Source organism: Belonocnema kinseyi, chromosome 9, assembly GCF_010883055.1.
Source record: "Belonocnema kinseyi isolate 2016_QV_RU_SX_M_011 chromosome 9, B_treatae_v1, whole genome shotgun sequence".
NCBI lineage: Eukaryota > Metazoa > Arthropoda > Insecta > Hymenoptera > Cynipidae > Belonocnema > Belonocnema kinseyi.
In genome coordinates this window covers 43,318,406-43,330,847 of record NC_046665.1, presented here as the reverse complement: position 1 = coordinate 43,330,847, position 12,442 = coordinate 43,318,406, and the positions used below count along the sequence as shown (strand labels likewise).

At 38.9% G+C, this 12,442-nt stretch overlaps 1 protein-coding gene across 1 annotated transcript; it reads right to left on the bottom strand.

Annotated features, from left to right (window-relative positions):
- Positions 1-4,239: 4,239 nt before the first annotated feature.
- Positions 4,240-6,629, bottom strand: LOC117180509. Its single transcript, XM_033373006.1, has 5 exons — positions 6,465-6,629; positions 6,004-6,376; positions 5,516-5,889; positions 4,961-5,311; positions 4,240-4,482 (listed from the first exon to the last, which is right to left on the bottom strand). Exons 1-5 carry the CDS (start codon positions 6,627-6,629, stop codon positions 4,240-4,242), a joined length of 1,506 nt encoding a protein of 501 aa, XP_033228897.1.
- Between the last annotated feature and the right edge of the window lie 5,813 nt (positions 6,630-12,442).

Here is a 12,442-nt window from a genome sequence, read left to right as displayed (position 1 = left end):
GCCAAGGAGAATGAAAAGAAAGAGAGGTATCGAGACCTTATAAGGGAGTTGCAACAATTGTACCCGGAATATTCTGTTAAACTGATCGTCCTTATCATCGGCACTCTTGGAGGTGCCAAGCTTTCGCTTGCTAATGGCCTAAAAAGCATCCTTGCGTGTCAACAATATGCTAGAACACTTCCGGGAAAAATGCAGAAGGTGGTTGTCCTTGGGTCGCTCCGTGTTCTTAGGGTGCACGAGGCTTTTGCTGGGTCGTCGTATTGATTCCTTTAAAGACTGTAACCACCTATCTCACGGTTGTGAGACGTGGTTGTGGCTGAAATTTTACCGCGATTTCGCTGGAAACGGGTGCAATTGTTCAGATTAGCACCCGCTCCCGGCAAAATCCTGCGGTTGTCCTTATGACAAATTTTTAATTATATATATATATATATATATATATATATATATGTTCCGCTGTATACGCTTTTGTGGAAGAGTAGTTTTTCGGGAAAATTGTAAAGAGGGGGAAATTTTGAAGTGCCATGTAATCAATTTGGAGTTCTAAATCATTTTTTGCATTCTTTAAGGTGATTTTCCAACTTTAAAAACGATTTTGATGACGAGGGGAGGGTATGTATGACTTGGGGGTAGTTTTTTGGTAACGTATTATATAATATCCGAGAGAAAAAAAAGAGAAAAAAAATGTCAACTAACAGTTTCTTCTAAGTTTGATTATTTTAAATGTTTTTTTCATACATATAAATGTTCTGCTGCATACGATCACGTGAAAGGGTAATTTTGGGGAAATTATAAACAGGGCGAAATTTTCAAGTGCCATGTGATTAATTTAAAGCCTTAAAACATGTTTACATTGTTGAAGATAGTTTTCTTATTTTTAAAACGTTTTTGATCACAGCGGGTATTTGTGTAAGACTTAGGGGTAGTTTTTTTAGAAACGTAATATATGTCATGATAGAGCAGAAAAAAAATCTCCACGTATCGTTTATCGCATTATAATCATTTTTAGTGAGTTTTCGTAGGTGGCGGCGCTGAGTGGACGTCCTGCTAGCGCCGCCACCCTTTTCTCCGAAGTTTAGAGAGCAAAAAAATTTTTTTTTAGCCTAAAATTAGCAAAAAAAGCAAAAAAAATATGGCGTATTTCATTTTATAATTTGCGTTGGTGGCGGCGCTGAGTGGACGGACCTTTGGATTTCCCGCTGTTTGAGATGCTAACAGTAAACGCAATCTATCAACTAATTCGTTTGAATCATGCCAATAAATTTAGTCTGATTTATTAGCCTCTGCACCAACCATATATCTTGGATTTAAACCTTTGCCAATTAAAGAGGGTTTTTCAATTTCTCTATTGTTAGTTTTAAAACTCATCCTGAAATTCTTCAGATTTACTCTTCATTTTATTTTTCATTTTATTCTTAACTTTATTTCCGATTGGATCAATTCTTTTAACAGTTTCAAAAACATTAACTATTTTCTCAAGTGGTGTAATGATGGGCTTAAAGGTAACATTTAATGTATGAGCATCTGTTTCTTTACCCGACTTTAGTAATCTATGCTTTCGTCGAATCGCTTCAATAGCTTTAGCAATTTCATGCAAAATATGTTTTTGCTTATAAAAGCCCTCCTCACGTGTAGACATGGTAATGCCGTAGTGCTCAAAGTGTAACTGTCTCTATATAGTCATTACATACATATTTATTGATTTTCCAGATTAACAAAACAGTCAATACCTTTTCTATATCTACCTTGATTCAGATTTCTATCCTTATCAATTACAACAAATCCATTCGTATTATCATACCAGTAAGCTAAAAAAAACTTTTTAAATTGAGAATAAGGCATGTCACTATCCACATGATCATCATATATATGCTTCAGATTCATTTTATCTTATTTAAACAATACAAGCAAATTAACATTATCAGGTATAAAATGTTTCGGAATACGAGCAAATTTCTGACTCAAATAGAAACAGTCAACGTCCTTGTGCCTACCCATTGAACAAATGCTTTTATATTATCTTGCCTTTCACAGGCTACATCATCAAATACAAACACTGAATTGGAATTAGCTTCAATTGGTATTACAACATCATCATGCTCATTCAAAGCATAGTACTCAATGCTAGCTACTGAGTTCAGAACTTTGTCTAAAAATGTGTATTCTGGTTGATTTAAAGATTTAGAGTAATCATAAACATTTTAAAATTTCAATCTATTTGGGTGTATTGATAGAGCCAACAAAGGATTTGTCTTTCCACAATTGGAAGGTCCACAAATTATTGCTCGTACACTGTTTGGTAGCCAATGTTCATGCCGTTTTTCTTTTTTTTCATGTTGTATAAGCGAATCGAAAATATCGATAGGTAGCTTTATAGGTTGTGCTTCAAACTGTATCTTCACTGACTAAGTGAAAAACTATAAATGTCAGGTTATAAGGCGGTTAAGTCCCGGCCAAAAAAAATCATAACCCCTTATTAAAAATGAATATAATTTCTTTTTATTCTCTTATCTAACATGCTAAATTTCTTATAGTCGGAGAGATAGGGTTTCGTAAAAATAAAATAAATCTTGCAAGGTCATTTCACTTTTCTATTTCAAACCTCGAGAAGGATCTATCTTTACTTCTGACAATTTCTTTTTAACAAACATTAGGTGCTTTATGTGCACGGGTCGAAACAATATTTTACTCTCACTAAGCCGAATTCCCACAATCTTACCATATTAAGTTCCTAAACCCACTGAACACAGAACTCCTATTTACGTACTTGATAGATAAGAAACATAAGACCGGACTCGATTCTCAACCTCTCTACAAGAATCTTCTAACTTAGTTCAAGCACGCGCAAATTTCCGGGAAAACACTCGCGACACTTAGTAGGTGGCGAAACCCATGGTCGGAACACATGGCCGATTTATAACTAATCACCGAGTATAAAAAAAACCAACAAAAAAAGACTTCCTATAAGACCATGGAATTCACCGAAATTATAAAATCAGTACCTGCGTAGATCCCGCGTTTTCAGTAGCCTCCAACCTCCATCGGAGGGAAGTGAAAAAATTTGGTTCGTATGAGTCGATCATTTCTATTGTTAAAATTTCGTTGGTTTCTCTAAATCTGCGTTGCCTCGTAAGATTGTAATAAGAGTGAAAGGTAAATATGGCAGCGGAACAGACAAAACTCAAGTTTTACAAATCGAAATTTACTGGCCAATCAGAGCCGTCGCCGGGATCACGTGAACGGGTATCATTTTATACAAAATATTTAGTAAAGGTTATAATATGCCGGTTGGGTGACATTCCCATGAGAAAGATTTAATACAATGAGAATTCACTTTCTCATCACGGAAGCGGGGCTCGGTACCCGCTAGTGACTCCGTTGCACGATGGTCTCGGTCGTCCGGATTGTGGCAGCCTCTCTTCCGTATTAGCGGAAAAGGTTCAGATCTTCAAATAAAATTCCGTAGATTTCCTCTTCGCTGACAGGTCTGGACTCCGTGAGAAGTATGGAAGAATATGAGAAAACGGAAAAATAAATAAAAAATCATAAGAAGTAAGGCCGCGAGTGTTTCCTGGTGATTGTTCTGTGTTGGTGACCCTTGTTCAAACCTTCCACGTAGGATATTATTTTGGTGAGTTTACAATTTCCTTTGGAGGGGCAGTTTCAAGTGACGGATGCTAAAATTATACTCCGTCACAACTCTCCATGCCTTACACGGAAATTAGAGGTGGTTTAAAGTTTCAGCAAACAATTTCTAGTCAGGCTTGTAATTCCCGAAGTTAGTGGGCCGGTGCCAACCATGGGCAGACGACGCACGGTGTAGTTTAGCGATCCGAGGCTATTATCCACTTCGGCATCTTATGGCTCCCCTCGATCTAATGTACTGTGGCTCTTGATTCTCCATTTCCTATGCTTATGCTAGAGTTACTCTCCTTATACTTGGCTTAGGGAAAACAACTGAGAATGAACTCGGTGGTAATTAAATATATTTAAAATGACAAAATTGGCAATTCTAGCCTAAAAAAATATAAGGTTATAGGGATTACATAGCCGGAGGGGCCACCTCCCCGACGGGCGTTTCTTCGGACCTCCTCTATGGAGAGCTTCTCGAGAGCCCGGATCATTTCGGGACTCCGGATGAGGCGCTGTCCTGGTTCTGGCAATCTCTTCCCTTTCAGGACCCTGTCTGAACGCTCCAGCTCACCACACTTGCTGCATGTGGTCACCGTGACCCCTCTTTTACCACAGTGGTAGCAGAGCCGGACAGGTCTTGGATCCGGACACTGTCCCCTCAGGTGCCCTTTTTGCTAGCACTTCCAACATGTAGTCTTCACCGGAAACCTGACTGAGGCCGGTCGTGGAGCTCCCGCCCTCAGCCAGCCCCCCACCCCGGATGGAGGTACTGCTATCCCGCCGAGTATGGTCCGCTGTATGGGGGTGGCCATCGGATGTGACTAGAGCGGTCTGCCTCGGAACCGGAGGCTATAGGGACAAAAAAATCTTTCTTTTTTTTTCTTTTTTTATTGTTATGGATATCGTGTAATTTTACATGGAAAAAATTAAGTTTCGTGACTATGGCCGATTCTTTTATTTGTTACCATCAATCAATTGTTCCGAATGAGGTTCCCATGACCCTTCTACATATGGCTTCAGGTTTCTGATATGTTCTTTTCCAACATTTCTGCCGTGCCTTGTTAGACAGTTTCCTATTCGACTTTCAAATTAAGTTTCCCACTCGAAACGTTCTGACGAACTTATTCTTATCATAATATTTCACCTGAGTTATATAAGCGCGGTCGAGATGTCGGGAGATCAAGTCCCTTAGGTGATCTAATATGTTTACTCGTTCCACCCATTCTCCTGGATTAGGTGCGCTAAGCTGTGTACTCACTTCTAACTGTCGACGAAGTCATCGGTAGGGGAGAGGGTTTCTCCCAAAGTTTAAGAAGGCGGAAGATACTTTCAGAGATCCATGAACAGAGGTGTTGACAGCAAAGCGAATCTCATGTAAATGGGCGTTCCACTCCTTGTGATTGTCCTGTAAGAACGAGACAATCATGGTCTTAAGGACTCTGTAAACTCGTTCGGTGGGATTTGCCGTCGCATGATATACCGGGTTCGTGGTGTGAATTATTCCGACGCTTCTACACATTCGTGCCATCAGCCTATTCGAAAACTCCGTGCCGTTATCGATATGAACAACTTGTGGGGCACCCCAGCGCGACACCATAAGATCTATAAAAGCTTTGTGGATTGTGTGACCATTCGCTGTGCGGATCGGAATGCACTCTATCCATTTCATGAAGAGATCCTGGAACACCACGACGTACTTATGGCCAGATTTACTGGCCGAAAAGTGGCCTATGACATCTCCCGCGACGACTTCCACGGTTCTTCGACCACGCGCTGACCCATCAGACCGGCTGGGCCGGCCTGTTCCACTTTACACCTCTAGCAGGGGCCAGAGCTCTGTACGAATTTCACAGTTTCGCGGTACATCCCAGGCTATTAATACCTTAATGCGATTCGCTGGCATCAACAGCTTCCACGAGTCCCAATCTTGAACTATTGGGTTAGTAAGGGGGTCGGTGCGATGTCGATATAAGTGGCCGCCTTCTACTTTCCAATCGGGAAGGATTCTCGGCCTTTCTTGGACCGCTTGCACCCATCTCAAATACCATGAATTTGTAGTTTCCGAAATATTGCACACTAGGGTCTCATCGTCACTCTTCCCCAATATAGACAGCGCATCCGGGACGTGGTGTAAGGCTCCCTTCCGGCGGATGATTTCGATAACATAGCCTTGGAGTTCTAGGCCCCACCGAGCGTGGCTTCCCGTGGGGTTTCGAAGGTTGTTCAACCAGCGGAGGCTGCTATGATCGGTCACTACTTTGAAATGAAATCCCTCGAAATACTCCCTAAACTTTCGGATTCCCCACACGACAGCGAGGCATTCTCGCTTCGTGACGGTATGATTCCATTATGCTGCGGTTAACGTCCTACTGGCGAAAGCTATCACCCGTTCCGCGTCTCCCTGTCTCTGTGTTAGAACTACGCCGAGTCCGGAAGCACTCGCATCGGTTTGTAAATCAAAGGGGTTCTCGACCACGTCCTTAAATGTGGGGTATGCTAACATAGGTGGTTTCGTTAAGGCGTAATTCAGAATTTTGAACGCCTCCTCCTGTTCTACGCCCCTGTGCCACTTAATGTTCGTTCTGAACAACCGAGTCAGTAGGTCAGCTATGGTCGCAAATTCCGGTATGAACCGACGATACCAGGATGCCATTTCTAGGAACCTCCGCAGTTGTTTGGCCACTTTGAGAGTCGGGTAGGAGATTAGCGGATCAACTGTATCGGGATCCACTTTAAGAACGTCCTTATTAAAGACGAATCCGAGATATTTAACTAACGAACAGAAAAAATTCACTTTTATCCGGATTTATCATCAACCCAGCTTCAATTACCCGATCGAGAACTTTCCCTACCCAAGACAGGTGTTCATCAAAAGTCTCTGCTACTACTATAATACCGTCTAGGTAACTAAAGACGTTGGACCTCATTTCTGGGGTTATGACCCTGTCGATAAGTCTCTGAAAGGTTGCAGGAGCCCCAGTAAGTGCGAATGGCATTCTTTTAAACTCGAATAATTCCCTACCCGGGACGCGAATTGCCGACGGTATAATCCTCGGAGTCGAGATTGCTCTAGTTGTGAAGGTTGTTCTTGTTAGGGTGTTTTGCTCTATTTTATTGGCGGTGGTTGTCACACTAGGATTCGTCAAAAGTGTTCTTACTTCTAGTGTGACCGTATCCGTAATTTCTATATCGTGGGCCGGCCCGAACGCACCTAATACCGATGAATGTCACGATTTCATCGTCTGTTTCTAAGTCAGTTGTGACCGAAGTGATGGATGTGACGTCCGATTCGCGTGCTTTAATTTCGTATATGTGTTTACCGTTTCCGCTAATTTTAAAAATGCCATTTTGAATTTTCGTGGTTCCGAGTGAGAGACCAGGTCTTACTTTCGAAGAACTAAATTACCGAGAGGAAAAAATTATTTTTCCTATTTAGGAAATTTTGGACGGGAAATTTTTTTTTCTTTAAATTCCAGTTAAATTTTCCGATAGAAACCTTTGAATTCGAAAAATTAAAAAAACCTATTAATTTCGAGTTGAACCTGTTAAAAAACTTTTTAATTTGGAAACCCTTATAATTTCAACTTAAATTTTTCAAAAAAATTCTTCGAATCTGCAAAATTGAAAAATCTTAAAAATTTAAATTAAATTTTCCAAAAAAAAAAAGATTTTCGTATTTGAAAAATGGAAAAATCCTTAATATTTAAAATATTCAAATAAAATAACAAAATTTTCGAACCTCAAAGTTTGGGATACTCGAGAAATTATTTATTGAATTTCAAAATTTGTAAAATGTAATTTAACAAAAGTTAAATGTTATTTTGTGATTTCATGTCGATGATTCCGAAGCTTGTGGAGAGACGGAAGACACTCGTTTAATTATGTTGGATTTTCTATTTCTCTAATTTTACTACATTTTTGAAATTCATTTTCTTTGGGTGAAATTTCGGAAATTTTTTAAATTTCTTTGTTAAAAATTTTAAAAAAATTTTCAGTTTAGACTTTTCTTTCTAGTTAAATTGACTTTATTCCATTTTTTTTGTCACCCGGTGTATGCAGGTCTCTCTGCAATTATGACCCACTTCGGAATATCGTTATTGTTTATACCTGGAAAGTAAATACATACAAGGAAAAATATAAACAACAAAAACGTTTGCAATATATACCAAATTAATTTATTTGCGATGTTTCGGCTGAGTTGTGTGAATGGGCGCGTATGCAGCTATATGGAAATGGGGACTCAATGGGCGCTCATAGCAGCCACGTGATAAATTTTTAGGTTAGTGGAGACCATTTTCTACAATTTTGTGTGAAAATATCGGAAGATGTTCATAATTTGGTATTTTTTGTAGTTTTATCTCTTCCGAATTTTTCACACTACCAATAAATGTCGGAAAAGTGCACTATTAAATTTCTGTTTATTCCGACTCTTTCCGTTAAAAGCTCAAATTTTCATAATTTTCACGCATTTCTCTGTAATAACTTTATTATTGTGAAATGCGTGCAGATTATGTGACTCCTGTTCACATTTCCGGATCCTGCGTGCTTGAGACTATTTTTATTATTTTCCTTGTCCTAATTTTTCCGCTTGTTATGGGTTCTTTGGATTTATTTATTTATTTGTGAGAAAGCTAATATTTCCGTATTTTCATTTTACTTTACATTTTTGTTGGGCGCCAGTTATAAGGTGGTTAAGTCCCAGCCAAAAAAATCATAACCCCTCATTAAATATTAATATAATTCCTTTTTATTCTCTTATCTAACATGCTCAGTTTCTTAGAGTCGGGGAGATAGGGTTTTGTAAAAACAAAATAAATCTTGCAAGGTCATTTTACTTTTCTATTTTACACCTCGAAAAGGAAAGAAATTGGGGAAAGAATTGGGGGTTTGTTACACGAATTTGAGAAATAGCGTCAAATGCGAAATGGACACATTACATGATTTATAGATATGCACTGGCTCTGAAACCTCTACCAGGTGATTTGAAGTCTGTGATGGAGAACTGTGTCAGTATTGTACATTACATAAAAACTTCGACTTTAAAGTCGCGTTTATTCGAAGAACTGTGCTTGGAATTGGGAGCAGATTTTGTACACTTACTGTATCATACAGAAGTAAGGTGGCTATCCCGGGGCAAAGTTCTGAACAGATTAGTGTTATTAAAAGACGAAGTTTATTTGTTCTTATGCAACGATAACAGTCCTCTGGCGCATGAATTTGATGACCAGACGTGGGTTTGCAAAATGAGCTATTTAGCAGATATCTTTGCTCTAGTTAATGATCTCAATACACAAATGCAAGGCCGTAATAGTGATATGATCACCCTTCAGTATGAAGTGGAAGGGTTCTTCTTAAAAATTTATTGTTGGATTTATCAACTAAGAATGCATCAATTTCACGAATTTCCTCTACTGAAAGCCCATTCTACAAACTATGCACCAGATGCCCCACGTTGGGCGCCAGTTATAAGGTGGTTAAGTCTCGGCGAAAAAAAATCACAACCCCTTATTAAAAATGAATATAATTCCTTTTTATTTTCTTATCTGACATGCTAAATTTCTTAGCGTCGGAGAGATAGGGTTTCGTAAAAACAAAATAAATTATGCAAGGCCATTTCACTTTTCCATTTCACACATCGAGAAGGATCTATCTTTATTTCTGACAATTCCTTTTTAACAAACATCAGGTGGTTTATGTGCACGGGTCAAAACAATATTTTACTCTCACTAAGCCGAATTCCCATAATCTTACCGCATTAACGTCCTAAACCCACTGAACACAGAACTCTTATTTACGAAATTGATAGATAAGAAGCATAAGACTGGACTTGATTCTCAACCTCTCTACAAGAATCTTCTAACTTAGTTCAAGCACGCGCAAATTTCCGGGAAAACACTAGCGACACTTAGTAGGTGGCGAAACCCATGGTCGGAACACATGGCCGATTTATAACTAATCACCGAGTATAAAAAAAGAACCAACAAAAAAAAGACATCCCGTGAGACCAGGAATTCACCGAAATTATAAAACCAGTACCTGCGTAGATTCCGCGTCTTCAGTAGCCTCCAACCTCCATCGGAGGAAAGTGAAAAAAGTTGGTTCGTATGAGTCTCTCATTTCTATTTCCAAAATTTCGTTGGTTTCTCTAAATCTGCGTTGCCTCGTAAGGTTGGAACAAGAGTGAAAGGTCAATATGGCAGTGGAACAGACAAAACTCAAGTTTTACAAATCGAAATTTACTGGCCAATCAGAGCCGTCGCCGGGATCAGGTGAACATGTATCGCAAGGAAGTCCAGTTCGCACACTCGTATTTATTCGGAAATTCACCCCGGCCTATAGTTTTACTTACTAATTTTTGGCCTTCAGAATTCATTTGGCAGTTTCATTTGGTACAAAATATTTAGTAAAGGTTATAATACGCCGGTTGGGTGACATTTCTATGAGAAAGATTTAATACAATGACATTTCGCTTTCTCATTACGGAAGCGGGGCTCGGTGCCCGCTAGTGATTCCGTTTCACGATGGTCTCGGTCGTCCGGATTGTGGTAGCCTCTCTTCCGTATTGAAGGAAAAGGTTCAGACCATCAGATAAAATTTCGTAGATTTCCTCTTCGCTGGCAAATCTAGACTCCGTGAAAAGTATGGAAAAATGTGAGAAAACGGAAAAATAAATAAAAAATAATAAGAGGTAAGGCCGAGACTGTTTCCTGGTGATTGTTCTGTGTTGGTGACCCTTGTTCAAACCTTCCACGTAGGCCTAGTATTTTTGTGAGTTTACAATTTCCTAAGAAGGGGCAGTTTTTAGTCTGAAAGTATCTCTCAAACAGATATGATCGTTCACGGTGACAAACATACAGTCAGTCGTAAGCGATCCTCGAAAGAGGCAAGACGTGGCAAAGGTCGGTTGAATAAAATTATTAATCATCTTCCTGTAGAGTTACATATTCCTGGATACCATTACTGTGGATTAGGCACGAAATTGGAAAAACGAATTGCTCGAGGTTATCCTGGAATCAACCCTCTTGACGCTGCTTGTAAGAAGCACGGTATAGCCTATGCACAAAGTAGAGAAAATATAGAGACTAGAAACTCGGCTGATAATGTACTAGCTGAAGAAGCTTGGAAACGTGTCTTTGTTCATGACGCAGGCTTAAGTGAAAAGGCAGCTGCCTGGGGAATAACTAATGCAATGAAAATTAAATAAAAATTTTGTATGGGTCTCAAAAATAAAAGGTCTACCACCACACTAAAAAAAAGTTACAGCAACTCAAAAAGCAATGGTACCAAGTAATGATGTACAAACGGCTATTAAATCTGCAAATGATGCAAAACGAAAGCTTGAAGAAAGAAAACGTCATAATGAAGCAATGGAAGCCATGGCTGTGTGGAAAGGTCTTTATTTGAAACGGTATAAAGGAGCATTACGACTTCATCTAAAACCATATAATCAAGGAGGGGGATTTAAGTGTAAATAAAAAAACTTAAAGTGAGGCTACCTCACCGAGCATTAACCGATGCAGATTTACTTAAATTCGCAAAATCTTTAAAAATGAAACATTTTAGAGGTGTCTTTATGCTTTGGTAACCTCTGGCCACCTTTGGATCTCTTTAAGTATCTAGGTGTTGGCAGGGTAAAATATAATCATGAAAGGTATCAAAATTATGATACATTTGTGTATGCACATTTATGCCTTAAATTTTTATGCAATCAATTAAAAACTCAAAGTAGGTATAATCTATATAAATGTAGATATTAATGATTTCAAGCCAGTCAAAGACTAGCCGTCATCATGGATGATTCCTTGACTTTAACATTATCGGGCACTTCTTCGATCCTAGAAAATCAGTATTTTCCTCCAATTGTGTTGTCTCCAAACAAAAATAATGCTCTTGGTCTTGTTGAATTTCTAACCTTCAACTTAATTCCTAATATAGATATACAGCGCTATCTACAGAATGTTTTAGTAAAAAAGGGTATTCAAATTCATATTAAGCCTAATAGTAATACATTACGAAGTGAAATATATTGCAGTCGAGATATAAATTTTGAAAAGTCAGACTCAATTGCAAGTTTATTGGGATTTACACCAAGAATATTGGGACCTAATAAACATCATGAACCTGACCAACCCGTATCCGTAATTAAAATAAATGCTCTCAGAGTTGAATGTAGCATAACTACAGGTGCGTACATCAATGGTCAAAAAGTGCACCCTATTCATGAATTTTTTTCCATTGTACCGCCAGGATATAAGATAGTAGAAGTCCCATCGCACATAATTTAATTGCCAATCGCTATCCAGACAATAGATCATATACAGCTCCGTATAGTTGATCAAGACGGACATTTGGTTAATTTTCGTGGAAAAGTTGTTACACTCAGACTGCACATCAATTCATCACAATAATGGGTATTGTTTTTAATAAAAAGGTAGGATTCAGCTACTAGGCAGTCTGATAAGTCCCTGAAAAATGAAACACGGAGACGTTTTTTTGGCCAAAGTCGGTTTTATTTTTCAACATACTCTCCTTTTAGGTCGATACAGCGAGTCCAACGATTTTTTAACTTTCTGATACCGTCCAAAAAGTACTCGATCGGAAGGTCTCCAAAATACGCCTCAGTTTCAGCTATGAGCTCCTCATTTGAGTAAAAACGCTTACCGGTGAGCTATCTCTCCAGGTTAGGGAACAAGTAATAGTCGCTGGGGGCGCATTGTCGCGATGATAAAGCGGTTTTTTCTTCTTCAAATGCGGTCGTTTTTCGGCGATTTCGATTTTCAATCGGTCCAATAATGATGAATAGTATGCT